Source organism: Hyaena hyaena, unplaced genomic scaffold (assembly GCF_003009895.1).
Source record: "Hyaena hyaena isolate Hyena2069 unplaced genomic scaffold, ASM300989v1 scaffold_68, whole genome shotgun sequence".
NCBI lineage: Eukaryota > Metazoa > Chordata > Mammalia > Carnivora > Hyaenidae > Hyaena > Hyaena hyaena.
The window spans coordinates 736,124-751,155 of NW_024080700.1; the positions used below are offsets into that span (position 1 = coordinate 736,124).

Below are 15,032 nucleotides of genomic sequence, written 5' to 3' on the forward strand. Positions count from 1 at the left end.
ATAAGATAGCAAATTTGAAAGCCTATTTTCAGGTACAGTGCAGTAGCGTTGAAAAGTAAATGTACTGACAGTTTTCAAACAGTGTTTGTTGGAACCTCTCTGTTTCTGAGGCTAGCTCTCTAAATATTTCTCCTGAACAACAAAAAATAACTGTCACCTCTGCCTCACCAGAATTGACTAAAAGCTTGAGGCATAAAAAACGATCTAGAAAGGTGCCACAAACACTAAATCAGATGTAGAAATTAGAGCTAATTTTATTTATCAGTCACAGAGCACAGTTTTTATTTCAGTATACTGCGAGTGTACCTGTTGGGGGGGTGGGGGGCAGGTACCAGTGAGTGAGGTTTCTCGAGATTGGAATCAGTGCATTAGTCTAAGATGTTGTTGCCTTTAGCCCTAATACATCAGGGTCCATGCTTAAGTTCAGAATGCTGTTGCTTCCCTTTTCTTCTCAGACATTCACGGAAACGCTGGGAAAACTTTATCCATAGTGAGAACAGACATCTCGTCAGCCCCGAGGCCCTAGATCTTCTGGACAAACTTCTGCGATACGACCATCAACAGAGACTGACTGCCAAAGAGGCCATGGAGCACCCGTACTTCTGTGAGTCTCCAGGGACTGTTTTCAGGGGCATAACTTACTGAAGGAAAAATACTTCCTCTCTTTATCTTTGAGATCAGTCAAGAGAATTGTAGGTACTTGTATTGAATCATCCTTAGAATTTGGCCTCATTAGTTCTAGACTGTTGAGACACCTTTGCAGTTGAACTGCAGAGAGGTTTGCTTGTTCACTGCCTTAGCTCCCTTGAGTCCCGACTGCAGACCGATCCCTTACAGATCACAAGTATCTAAAATTTGTTTTCAAGTGTATGTATTTGTATGGAAACCTAACCAGAGGTATTCTTCCCCTCAAAAAACCAAGTAGTTAGTTAAAAGTGAGAAGGTGACTCTAGTATATTTGCAAAGAAGGAAGTGAGTTAAATAAATAAAAGGAATTTGAGGAAAGGAAAGCAGGTATGCAAGGACCTCACTAAAATCCCACCTGCATTAAAGAATTTTTAGGTCTCAGTTCAAAATATGTGTGTGTATGTATTCACTGCATGTGGTCGCTTACTGTCTGTGTACATATAGTCCTCCCCACCCCCCCACCCCTCTCCCCTTTCTTGGTGGCAACGTGAGATGATTTAGTCCAGGGCACATAGGAGACTGGAGTTAAAGGTTACGGTACCCATCTCTGTTGACGCTGAATCGAGAAGACCTTCAGCCTGTTGCTTGGCCAGTATGCTATCTTCCCTCATCCCCTCCACAGCCCAAAGGTTCTATCCTTCAGTCTTCTAGACATCAGACAAGTGCAACTCAGATGTCCTCTTTCCAGTTTCTGGCACAGCAAGCTGTTTTTACCCTTTTGAGTTAGATCAAACTAAGAATTCCAGTGTTTTATAGTAAGTAATTCATGATTCATCTACTTTTCTGAATACACAGCTCGGTTAAAAAAAAAATGTTTCAAATAACTGTTGCTTAAAATTAATAGGTTTTCTAATGGCTCTTTTCATTCTCCTGCTGCTCCAAAGTGCTCATTAGTGCACATAATTTGAAGAAATTGGGGGTTGGATATGACAGTATTCAAGGAAAAGAACACACAGGAAAATCAGTAGTAATTTTGAACAGTGGGAAGTTAGTGTTTCTGGGCGTCTTTTTTCCATGGGCCTCAGAGATTGAACTTGCCTTTTGAGGGAAGTCTGAGAGTTCACTATAGGAGCAAATTCCCCTGATCATTTTTCGAGGTCTGATTTTTCTATAACCTTTGTTCTGTCATTTGTTTTCATATTTTAACGTTTTAAAGAAATTTATTAGTGTGAGTGGAGGGAGGGACACCGGGAGGGGGGAGAGAGAATCCTAAGCAGGCTCCACACTGTCAGTGCAGTGCCCAACACGGGGCTCAAACTCAACGAAACTGTGAGATCATGACCTGAGCTGAAACCGAGAGTCAGAGGCTTAACCATCTGAGCCACCCACACTCCCCTAGCTCTGTGATTTCCGTTGCCCTTCTGACTCTGTCTTTCCCACCAGTCTGTCTCTCTGTCTCCCTGTGGAAGGGGGTCTGTCATGATGGTGTGTCCCACATGTAGCAGGCCTGATTGAGCTGACTTGCGTCCTGTTTCCTTGCAGACCCCGTGGTGAAGGAGCAGTCCCAGCCTTGTGCGGACAACGCTGTGCTTTCCAGTGGCCTCACGGCAGCCCGATGAAGACTGGGAGGCGACGGGTAATGCGGCATTGATGCTTGCCAATAAAACCAACAAGCAAACACAAATCTTGAAGGAAACTACAATGTGATAAAAAGAAGTTCTAGTCATTCCTTCTAAATGCAAAGAAGAGTAAAGACCTAAATGTCAAAAAAAAAAAAAAAAAAAAAAAAAAANAAAAAAAAAAAAAAAAAAAAAAAAAAAAAAAAAAAAAAAAAAAAAAAAAAAAAAAAAAAAAAAAAAAAAAAAAAAAAAAAAAAAAAAAGAAATTCCCCAGTCCTAGTTACTGCAGGGAGCCGCCGTTCTGATAGTGTGACGATGCACATAGTTCAGGACCTGAGGGGACGCTCCCTTTGGAATGCATGGGAGATGAGAGACTCGGAGTTGTTGTACATTTACCTTTATTTAACAGGAGACCACTGTTGAATTAACCCGTTCAGTCAACAAGCTCTGAATATCTGACTTCCTATCTATTCCACTGTGGTCTGGGTTTCCTTTGGTGAGATTCAGGCTCAAGTTTTAGCAAAATGTCAGCAATCTATACTGACGCACCAGCCTCATTTACGTAAAGGAGATATTAAAACAGTGACAGTATTTTTTTTTTTAAGCTCTTTTACAAATTCATGTTTTATGTATTTTTTTATGACATGAGCTCTCTAGGAAATGTACCTCATCCCTGCCGTTTTCTTCTAAGTGTCTTCATTTGGGAGCAAACCGCAGTCACTCTCACAAGGGTCCCCTTTGCTGTCAGAAGGCATCACTTTAAACCTTGTGACGCAGTGTCCAGGGCTGTCTGTCTCCTCAGAAGTTCAATGCAAAGTGCATAACTTGGAGCTCACTGTAACCTTTGTTGATTTGCCTAACCATAAAATCTTATTGCTTTTTTTCCGTGTAGCCTTTTTTTTCCTTTTGCAGCCTTGTAAGGAAAGCCTCCCCATTTCCCAGCACATACATCCGTGTGTGTGCGTGCCTATTTTAATGCACCTCTCTGAAACAGACTTTTTGGTCACAACCATAGTGAAACCTGGAAAGTCAGTCTTCAGGCAGGCTGGGGAGGGAGAGAAGCATCCTGTTAAAATGTATTTAGGAAAGACCTGTTGGGTGAGAAAAAGATACTTCCCCCCCCCACCTTTTGGCCTTTTTTTTTTTTTTTTTTTTTTTTTTATCCCCATGAGAAGCAGTTTGCCTCTGTAATCAGGGTGACCTGCGTTTCTGAGCTCCAAGAGGTACCACGTGAATGTGAACAGCCAAGCTGAGTCTTCCTCATGCGCAGGGCCAGGTTGTGTGCGGGGCCAGCCTGCTCCCGGGGACTGAGCAGAGCATCACGCAAGGGGTCTGGGGAGGAAGCTGGAGCTTGTAGAGCAAGTGTCGACGCTTGGGATCCGTGGCGCTAGCCTTCATGTTAGCAAAGGAAGCTAGATTCTGCTTTCAGAAGTTAAAAAAAAAAAAAAAAATAGGGCTGATTTCATCTTGGGGACTTGTCACCAGCCTGGTTTGCAGGCAGTCCCCCCTCACCCCGGCTGCAGAGCCATGCCACAGCTGTGGGGACTTGACAGCTAGGCCAGAACTGGGGGTGTCTACCCACGTCATACTTTAGGATTTCTTTACTAACTATTTAATAATGCCATACATTTTTATAAGGTTAGATTGTGTGTTTGAAGACATCTGTTTACATTCCATATTCCAATAAAATCATATTGGTATTGATAGCAGGTCCTATCTCTACATGTAGATTCTGTTCTTATTGTTTGGTCGGTGGGGATTTAAAATGCAAATAAAACTCTTACTAGAGTTGAGCTCACAGATTAAAACTTAAAAGACCCCAAAGGCAGGAAGTGCGTTCAGTTAAGTTTCACATGCCGATACTGCGCCTTCTGTATACTGACGTGTGCATCTGTTCTACCTGAAAAGCCAAGCTGAGGCGTGAGCTCTTGGCTCAACCTGTGTTGACGCGGTAGGCAGCAGAAGCCTTCTGATGTGCCCCTTGAGGCAGCACTGCTGGTGATTATCAGGGAGATAGATGTACCACTCGGTGTCTTTTTTGCCCCCTACCTCTTGTCCCCCCCTTTGTCACCCATTCTTTCCCCTCCCACCTTTTGTTTTTTTTTTAAGTTGCCTGTCTGGACCAGGCACGGAGAGCGTAGTGGAGGGTCTTGGTGAAGTAGCAACCTGTTCTTCCCCTGGAGTTCCCTTGAGCCAGTGAAAGCCTCTGGAGGTGTATAGTCAGGGATGTGCCCCAGCCTCTCTCTGTTGATGATGACTTAGTAGGTGCAAACATCGCTAACCTGCCTGCCCAGCGGTTCCAACACCAGAACCATTCTTCCTTCTCATGGCCACTCTACTTTTCCACCACCTATGCTCTTCTCTTCCTGCCTTAGCATTGCTGAGTTTCAAATGCCTGCCCCTGAGTCTGGTCTTGACATTTAGTGGGCTGGCTGGCTGACTTTAGGTGGTTCTTTCCCAAACTGAAGTGAGTCCAGTCCAGACCTTTTCTCTTCTTGCCCATCTCCAGAGCCAATCTGTGTCCTGACATACCTAGCTCCCCCAAGATTTCAGAGTGCTTACCTGGGTTAGGAGATGGTCATGGAGAGTTCAGGGCAGGGGGCCAGGGAGGGCAGGAGAGAGAGAGAGAGAGAGAGGGAGAGAGAGAGAGAGAGTGTGTGTGTGTGTGTGCGCGCGCGCAAATAGAAGTCTTTTCTTATGTTTAGACTAAGCCAAGGTAGATTTGCCCACCCGCTATCCTTTTTGATCAGCATGTTATTTCTTAAATTCATCTCAGTACTTTTTATTAGGCATCTTGTTCGCTTTGTTACCTTATAACAGGTTAAAGTGCCTATGATAAGGACTTAGTTATTTCCTAAAGAAAAGCAAAAAACGTGGGGAACAGGGTAGTGTTACACTATCATCTCAGGTACTGCCTGTGTTCGACAACATAGGCCTGGTGTGGTGAGAAGAGAAAGTTCCTATGCCAAACACCGATCGGTCTGTCAGTGCCAATTGGCCACAAGTGAGCATAAGCGCGAGGCTTTGCTTCAGCTGACAAGTCCCATGGCGAGAGCAGAACTGAAACACCAAGTGATATTTTCATCTGTAGTTTGCTCTCCCCTGGATCATATCAGCTGCCTGCTCTCTTCCTGTCCCTGTGGGAGGTGACTAGGTGGGAGAAGCCAAGTGGACACTGCAGACCAGCACTCCTCGGGTGTCTCACCAGCTAGAGTGGTGCCATTGGCGGCTCTCAGAGGCGCCTAAATACTGGCCGCTGTGCCAGGTCTAACAGACATTCTCTAGCACATTGCCGCTCACAGGGCTGAAAGCTAGTGCGTTCCCTTGCGGAGAAGGAAGGGACTCAGACTGCTTGGATGGAGGAGACGGAAGAGCTTGTAATCCTTAGGGGCTCGGGGAGGAGGTGGTCAAAGGAAAGGGAACCAGTAAGAAGAACAGTCAAGGGGTAGGTCTTGAGGAGGGAACGCGACCTTCTGAGAGTGTCAGGGGGCACCACCTTCATGGGGTGGGATGTGCCCTGTGATGGGCACTGCCCCCTGGAGTGGTCCAGCGTGGCTGGAGGGTGGTTCCCTCAGGCAGCTGCCGAGTCCCAGGGAGAGCTGGTGGCCGTGGCCTCGGTCCGCACCCACTCAGGGAAATGACTTAGGTTCTCCCAGGTGCTGCATTGAGGATGGAAGCAAAACTGTTTTGGAACACAGGCAGCAACTGGAAGAATTTTTATATATGCATTGAAGTGGTTCAAAGCCCACTTAGCAGTTTCCCTTAATGCCAGTTCAGACTGAGCATTTGGTTTAGAAACCTGCATTCCTGCATGAGCACCCGCAGGAGAAAGCAGACTTCCCTCCTACAGATGAATTGGGGTGGATCGGAGTTAATTAAGTTCATTGAAACAGAAACCCTTCCAAAGGCAGAAGCAGGGTGCACAGGAGCACACGAGAAGCCAGAGTTTTTCAACGAGCTTAAGTCTAAGATGGCATAATGTCCTGCTTTTAAAAATTAACCCCAGGGTGGGAGTGGGGGAGGGGAGGTGGCGGCAAAACATCTGGCTGAGAAAACCGTTAATAACATGACACTTTTGAGCTCTATGGGTGTGTTCATGGAAACGACAACAGGCAGGTGTTGTGGAGGCTGGGGGACGTGACGGGATGGGTTACACAGCTGATGCCATGAGTACTTTTGTGTAGACACTCAACAATGTGCTACAGATGTGATACGTAATCCTGAACTGCATGTATTGGGGATTGTTTGGAAAAAAAAAACTTTCATTGAATCAATAAATTAACAGTTTTGCACTTGCTGGCTTTTCTTGCTGTAAATGGTGACTAAGAGGTTGGGACAGACATCTGGACACCCCGGTGGAAAGCTTGGATAAATCTTCAAGAACCGTGGAGCCAACCATTTCCTTCTGTATGCAGAAGAGCAAGACTGCCTGGGTTGTGATCCCTTGCAAATGACCACTTCAGACACACTTGGCTACCTCTTTGTATCACTGGATGACCAATGTCTGATTGATGTGCTGCTGCCCTTAGAGGAAAGACAAGTGCCATGTTAAATCTCGTTTTCATAATAAAAATGTTGATAACCACCAGCTTCTCAAGCGGGAGACAAGCCACTGCTATGAGGCCCTTAAACTTGTATTTCCTGTCTCTTGGGGGAGAGGAGGGGCAGACCTTGAACTGGAATGATGCGTGTTACGGGGGTTGCAGTTAATCACCACCTTCGTGTGGAGCTGTCCTTTATCAAGAGAGATGGGACTAGAGTGGTGTCTTGTGGGGCTTGTGCTGTTTCTTGGTACTTGCTCCGGAATCACCCTCCTCAGGCACCTGCTTCCGGGATTGGCCCGCTGTAGTGCACAGCTCTAACCTTTGTGGCTGAGCGTTGTGCATCTATGAACACCCCCCTACCCCCTGTCCTTGCATCAAGAGCAGGCACACGCTATCGTGTGTCTGCATTTGTCAGGTGGTGGTGTCTGATTAGTGCGCTTCTCATTGATGGGATCCTCGGTGGGGGTGGACGCTTGCAAATCAGTCACTGCGGTGCTTAAAGGCAAATAGTCCTTTCTTGAACCTCACACACCTCGCGGCCTTTTTCAAAAACGTAGAACCCTTCCTTTACCCAGAGAAAGTTCTCATCAAGTGATGTTTCTGTGACAGCTTCTCCGGGGCACAGTCCTTTGTCTCGTCGCTGTAGTGCCGATCTCTGAGACACTGCTTCTAGAATTCTGCCGGCATCTTACCACCCACTTCATTGTGTTGGACGTGGAAGGGAAAATGGGGTTTTCAGGCCATGCCACACAGCTGCTCCCAGGGGAGAGTTAAAAATATTTGAGCTCCCTTCTTGCTCTTTATTAGTGGACTAGGTACTCTCCTTGTGTAAATACAGCCCCCTGATTATGAGTCCTGAGACATCCTCGGTAGGTGGGGCCAGGGCTGATGGGGATGCAGAGTTGGACTATTGATCCTATCGCTCAGCTTGCTCAGAATGGTCGAGAAGCCTCAGTGCTTCTAAATCCACATTTGGGACCCAAGAGGCAGGGAGGAGACTCGGGCGCGTGTCCAGAGCTTTCCCCTCGCCCTCCTGGAAGGCCACGCCTGAGACCGCCTCTGCTAGTGGTGATCACAAGAGGAAGGAAGAGGGTATTACTCGAAACCCAAGACCGTAAAGTTAGTTCTTACGAGGTTTTCCACACAGTGGCGTGGGACAGTCAAGCTTGCACCCTGTTCCCAGCGCTCTTCGAGAGAAGGAAGCCACAGGCAAGCGGAGGCCTGTTCTCCCTCCGGGTCAGATTGATTAATGCCGTCTTTCCCCTCCTCCCATCTCTTTCCCCAGGTCTGTTGCGGTTCCTCCCACTTTTCCATAAGCAGAACAAGAACCAAATCAAACGTCTTAACGTGTGTAGAGCGATCACGTTCCGTGAGCAGACACAAAATGGTGGCAGGTTTGGCGAGCACGAACCAGACCAACCGAAGGGCAGCCCACCACCGTATTTCAAACCTCACTTCCGAATGTAAAAGGTTCACACGCCTTTGGCTTCCTGTTGACTTCCTCCTGACCCAGAAAGCATGGGAAATGTGAAGGGTATGCAAAATGGTTGTTGGTTACTGTTGCTCCCCCGCGCCCCTTGACTCGGCCTGTGGCCGCCTGTTTTTCCAGCAGACCACGTTAACTGGCCGACCACAGACTCCACAGTGGGGAGCGGGGCAATATACGGCATGACGGGCAGTTACATATTATAATTTTAAAAGTATATATTATTGAATAAAAGGTTTTAAAAGAAATGTATGGAGAGTTTTCAGTGTGGAAGGGGCCGTTAACCAAGACCCGTGGCCACAGAGGACCGAGTGAAATGGAAGAGCAGGTTGTAGCCAGAGGAAAGCAGGGGGAGTCCCAGAGGTGAGGAGGGCCGGTGGTAGGGATGCTCTTGACCAGGGATGGGGAGTTGAACAGGTATGTGAACTAATCGTGGGAATGGGGCAAACCACAGGTGACCAGTAGACTGGGTGAGCCAGGAAAGCCATGTTTCGCCTTGACCCTTCTAACCCAGTGATCAGGCGGTAGACAAACATCATCTCCAGTGACCTCCGGAAGATGCCTTAGCCCTTTCTATGCTTTTGTTTTGCTGGTGTCCCCGTAGTTTATTCCACTTCCCCATCTTGTCCCTCTGCCCCGTGGCCCCTTCTGAAAAAGCATGTTAGCTTGGAGGCTGGTGGAGTCTGCTGTCCTCCCGCAGGGAAGGGGTCTGCGTCAGGTGGCGTTTGGAAACTCCCGTGAGCTGGAAGGAAAAGTGCCCGCTCCGCTGTGAGAGACGGTGCCGTGCAAGCACCGGTTGTAGCTGTTGAGTGAAACAGAGGAAACCTGCTTTACAAATGAGCCTTCCCTGGCGCCCTCGGGCCTGCCCTCCGAGGACAGCTGTGCCATGGGGAGGTGAAGGCAGCCATAACCCAGTGGCCGGCCAGCTTGGCCTCTGGCTGCAGCCCGCGTCCTCCCACAGCCTGTAGAGAGCAGAGGCGACGGGCAGACCCAGACGCCCAGGTGGCTCAGGGGCGCCCACTATTCTCCGCACAAGCCACTTGTTCCCACAACATTCCTTCTTCTGTCTTTGCTGCTTGTCCTGCACAGGTGACTGTGGGAACGCAGGTGTGGACACTCACAGTTTCTGGAGCAATTGTGGGGGGAAAGCAAAGAGGCCCCTCGGGGTCACCACGGCGTCACAGTGGCCCCTGGAGCAGCTTCTGTCGTATCCGAGCAGTTCCACAGGTGTGGGAGCCCGAGACAGTGCCTGCCCCCCCCGCCCCCGGACACCAGCGAGGAGGGCCCGCAGGCCCACCACCGGCAGACTGTAAGGCCGACAGGACACCGAGTGGATGGACTTGGGACTTTCCAGCACCATCACTGGCCTGGTTTTCTCAAGCAGGCACTCTCACGCTGCAGCCCTTTTGACTCAAGGCTCTGCGGATTTCTCTTGGTCTCCCAGGTCTCTGGGACGGCACCTCAGTACCTCATTATAACGAGCCCGTCCCCGAAGATCCTGAAGACATGGTGCTTTGTGCGTACGTGTTTATCTACATCACACGTTACCTCCGTGGTGACCCGCTGGCATCTGAGAGCCTTCCAGGACCAGAAGGGTCTCTTTGGAGGAGATACAGTTGATTGACTTGGGAATTCTTAGATGCCATGCAGAACTCGAATGTTAGCTCCCCATTTACCTTCCCAGCCAAGGCGCTCTCTAACTTCCCAGTGGGAAAGTCTTGTTTTCAAGAAACCTCTCAAGCGTATCCGAAAAGTTTCTTTTTTGTGGATGATTACTATTGGGTGGGAGAGAAGTTGTAGAATGAAGGGAAAGGAGGAGTTTTTGCTTAGGCTTTTTTGACCTTGAGAGAAGGGGACAATGGACCTGCATACTCAAAACCAGTCTTATAACGCTCATCCACAAGGTGCTTGGAAATTCAGAACGTCAGTTCACATCTTTCAAGGGCCCTGCTTGTGTTTAGGTTGTTTAAAGTAATGTTTGAGTTTTCTGATTACCAAAGTAATTATGTGTTCATGGTAAGGAATTCTGAAACCCTTGTCCCAGCATGTGCGTACATGTGCATACACAAACACACACACACATACACACTCTTTCCTCCCTTGGAGGTAACCATGGTTAAATTTGGTGTATATCTTGTGATTTTTTTCCTTTGCATTTACTAACATTTAAAAATCATAAGGATTTTTATTTTTTTACAGAAATGTAACCAAACTTCACATTCTTTTTTTTTCTTTCTTTTTTTTTTGCAACTTGTGCTTTCACTTAGTTGTGGCAGTTTTACTGTTAGCCTGTATAGACCTACCTCACCCCTTTTTGTGGCTGCATGGCGTTCCATTGTGTGACGTACCACAGTTGAAGCAGTCCCTTCCTGGTGATAGACTTTTACCGGTATTGTTACCAGTATTGCTGCAGTGAGCAAATCTGCACATACATTTTTATACGGTATGTGTGTTTGTGAGATAAGATCTTAAAAAGGAAGCACTGTGTCATATGTTTTGTTTTAGAAAGGGCATTGCTATGATTCAGAGAAAGCAGACTTTCCTTCCCTTCTCTCACTGGCTTAGGTTGGAACCGTGATGCCTTTAGTCATGGAATTCTTATCAGGCTCTGTTAGGCACTTGGGACATGGTGCTCAGAGTCTGAGCTTTCCAGGGAAACAGGAATGTTTGAGGCCTGAAAAAAAGAAAAGGTGTTGGTGCTAACGTAAGAAAGTTATGAAATAAAAAACTAATAAATGTAATTATATGTCTTTCCAATCCCATGAGCTTCATTGTTCTTTGCTTTAAGAGAGAGTTTTCTTGGGGCGCCTGGGTGGCTCAGTCAGTTGAGCATCCTACTCTTGCTTTCGGCTCAAATCATGATCCCAGGGTCGTGGAATCAAGCCCACCATGGCATCAGGCTCCACGCTCAGTGTGGATTCTCTCTCTCCTTCTGCCCCTCTCCCCAGCTTGTGTTCTCTCATACTTTTTAATTTAAAAAAAATTAAAAATATTTTTTTGGGGGCACCTGGGTGGCTCAGTTGGTTAAGTGGCCAACTTTGGCTTGGGTCAGGATCTCATGGTTCATGAGTTCGAGCTCCGCAACAGGCTCAGTGTTGACAGAGAGCCTGGAGCCTACTTCAGAGTCTATCTCCCTCTCTCTCTGCCCCTCCCCTGCTCACGCTGTCTTTCCATGTCTCTCAAAACTGAATAAACATGAAAAAAATTTTAATGTATTTATTTTTTATCGGGGTGCCTGGGTGTTTCAGTAGGTTGAGTGTCCAACTCTTGGTTTCGGCTCAGGTCATGATCTCATGGTTCCATGGGTTTGAGCCCTGCATTGGGCTCTGCACTGCTAGTGCTTGGGAGTCTCTTTCTTTCTCCCTCTCTCTGCCCCTCCGCAACTGGCACTGTCTCTGTCTCTCACAAAACAAATAAATAAATAAACTTAGAGAAAAAAAACTTAACTTTGAAAAAATATATATACTCATGATAATTAGTGAAGTCACAATCACAAAATCAAATAATTTCAAAAGCAGTTTTTAAAGATCTTTTCAAAAATTACAGGAAAAAGCTTCCCTTAAATATGAAAAATGGCTCCTCTGGCTGCTGTGTTTGAAGTGTTGTGGGGAAGCCTTCAAAAGGAAGCATGCAAGGGGTTGGGGGAGGGGGGAGGGCGGGTGTAGGAAGGACGAGCAGCACTTTGAGGAATAGCAAACAAGCTGTTAAAATGTGCATCTCAGACGCATTGTAAAGTGAAGAAGTCAGTCTCAAAAGGATCCATTTATATGACATTCTGGAAAAGGCAAAATGTAGGAAATGGAGAACAGATAAATCTGGGTGCCAGGGTTTAAGCATAAGGAGGTGATAACATGAGGCAATTTGGGGATTGATGAAACTTCTGTATCTTAAATGTGGTGATGGTTATATGACTTGGTGCTTTTGTCAAAACTGTACACCAAATATGTATATATATATACACACACACACATATATACACACACACATCCGCGCACACACATATGTATGTGAATTTACATATGTATGTGAATTTAAAAAATTTTTTTAAATAGCAATAATGTGCAAGGACCCAACAGAGTCCCCTTTGAACTTCACTCTCAGGTGAGCAGCAGCCTTGTCTGCCCGCCACTGGCTCTTTCACTGCTGTTGTCAGGGCTGAGTATAACCCCTGGGGCCGGGACGCAGTGGTCCACCATCTACCAGCTGAACACCCAATTTCAAGGCACTCTTTATCTTTCCTCCCTGGCTAAGGGGTGATTCTCCAGGTACAACTCCTCACCTCATTATGCCCCTTCCCATCTCGATCAGCAAAGAGGGCTGGGGCATAACCTCTGCCTTGTGGTGTGTGGCAAGTCCCTCGTGTGTCTCGGAGGCCAGGTGTTCTGAGTTTCTGGGCTTTGACGGACATGAGCAAATACCGTCCCCTGGGTTTTGGTATCTATCAGAGCCTTTACACACTGAAGGGATGCTTATGGTTACTGGTGTTTCAAATAATATCTTAGTTTATTTTTTTAATGTTTGTTAATTTTGAGAGAGAGAGAGGGAGAACACGAGTGGGGAAGATCAGAGAGAGAGGGAGACAGAGAATCCAAAGCAGGCTCCAGGCTCTGAGCTGTCATCACAGAGCCCAGCACAGGGCTTGAACCCATGAGCTGTGACATCATGACCTAAGCTGAAGTTGCAGCTCAACTGCCGGAGCCATCCAGATGCCCCAATAATATCTTAGTTATTAAAGCTGTACATTTAAAATCTAATTTCTCTTGTTTTCTTAACATCAACTTAACTACAAAATAGTTGGTTTTATATATAAACACTTTTGCTGAACCCTTGATTGATGCTCCATCAGTTCAAAACTTAATGGGTTAAACTGTAAATATGGCTTATATGCCTAATCTAGTTGTCTTAGACATTTAAAGGCAACCACATATTTAATCTGTTTGATTTGTACAAACACTTCCAATATGAAAGACCTAAAATCAGATGAAATTTTCCAAAGCATTCAAATACTAACATATTTAAGTCTCAATCATAGATCTAATAAATAAAATCTTTTAATATTTAATACATCTTAAAATTTAATAACTCAAAGTCTTAAACATTAAGTGTTTACACACTTGAAATTTCATAGACATTTTAAAATTAAAATCACAGATCTAATTTCACATTCCTTCAAGCATTACAAATTAAATTCAAAGTATCAGATTCTCTAATACATTAAAGTATCTTAAATAACAAAATATCACAATAATCAGAAACGTTTTCCTCCATTTGACAAGACTGGGGTCATGGTTTTGATTTACTTGCCAGAGTCTGTGTGACATCCTACCAAGGTGACATTCTGTCTGATCTCAGGACTATGATACATTCGTGGTCAGAGATTCTGGGGCTGGCCAAGTACAGGTTGCTACTTATGCAGTGGTTTTGCCCAAATTTCTGGGTAACAAACTAAGCCCCTTGCAAGTAGTAATGGGATTTTCAAGACCACCCCTACATCACACCTCACTCAGTGAGGGTCGGGGTTTTGTTACCTCTTCTGAAACTTTAAATGGCCCGATGCATCAGTTAAGCTTCTGCACCCACCACCCAGATTGGAATCACTTCACTGCCTCCATAAATTCTGCTCCCTTCTTATTTCTTTTTTAAACTGACTCATCCACCTCATTCTAACTATAGAAATCACTAAAGGATTCAGGTTGATGAAGGGAAAACAATCTTAAAGAATGGCAGTGCGTAATGCATTTTTCTGTGAGAGACATCTGTGGTTTTAGGTTAATTTGGTCCACATTACCTTTGAAATGAAAGTAAATGTCAGAGGTGATCATTCGACTCTAATCTACTCATTCATTCATCACATGCCTGCCTGCGATGATGGTGGCTCTGTATAGGTGCTGGGATACACGCACAGAAGACAGTCTGCACCTGAAAAAAGCATGCCAAAATTAAGTCTACTGTGGAGGCAACTCACTAATTCCTGTTCTCTAAACCTTCAATCAAATCATCTGTATTGTAGGGGTGCCTGGGTGGCTCAGTCAGTTAAGTGCCTGAGTTCAACTCAGGTTATGATCTCATAGTTCCTGGGTTCAAGCCCACATTGGGCTCTACTCTGACAGTGTGGAACCTACTTGGGATTCTCTCTCTCTCTCGCTCTCTCTCTCTATCCCTCTGTCTCTCTGACCCTCCCTTATGTGCATGCACACGCACTCTCTCAGAATAAATTTTTAAAAAATCATCTTTGATGTAGCCAAGGCCATGATCACAATAAACTATGAACCCTAACATAAGAAAGAACTGAACACAATTAGGCACATACTTACTGAGAATGGGTAGTTAGGAGAAGCAAACACTTTCATTTTCTCCATCAGCTTGCTCATTGATTGGCTATCCAAGGCACTTAAGCCCATACTTGCTCAAGGTGTTCCATATTTTTGAGAGAGAGAGAGAGAGAGAGAGAGAGAGAGAGAGAATCCCAAACAGGCTCCACACCATTAGTGCAGAGCCTGATGTGGGACTCGAATTCATGAACCTTGAGATCATGACCTGAGCTTAAGTCTGACACTTGGTTAAGCAACTGAGCCACCCAGGTGCCCAGGTGTTTCATTTTAATTGAGGAGAGTGCGTGGTTAATGAGAAAAATGTGAGCAGACAAATGGACTCGGTGAGCCCCAGTTCAGAGAAGAAGATCTCTATTGGTTGGATGGGTCTCTGAGACCAGGAGAGACAGAATCTGTGCTGGGCCTGCAGTGACCAGGACCCCAG

The 15,032-nt window shown here is 45.9% G+C and overlaps 1 protein-coding gene across 2 annotated transcripts in view; it reads left to right on the top strand.

The window, feature by feature from the left end:
• The window catches only part of CSNK2A2 (casein kinase 2 alpha 2), a 37,954-nt gene extending 29,430 nt beyond the window's left edge, over positions 1–8,524 (top strand). The window contains exons 10-12 of one of the 2 annotated variants that reach the window (XM_039232578.1): positions 456–604; positions 2,170–2,263; positions 8,076–8,524. In XM_039232578.1, coding sequence (XP_039088509.1) covers positions 456–604; positions 2,170–2,246 — 226 coding nt within the window. In that variant the 3' untranslated portion in view covers positions 2,247–2,263; positions 8,076–8,524. Of the gene's footprint in view, positions 1–455; positions 605–2,169; positions 2,264–6,573; positions 6,850–8,075 lie in introns of those variants that run through there. The other variant, XM_039232577.1, reaches the window with a different exon arrangement.
• Positions 8,525–15,032: the final 6,508 nt, after the last annotated feature.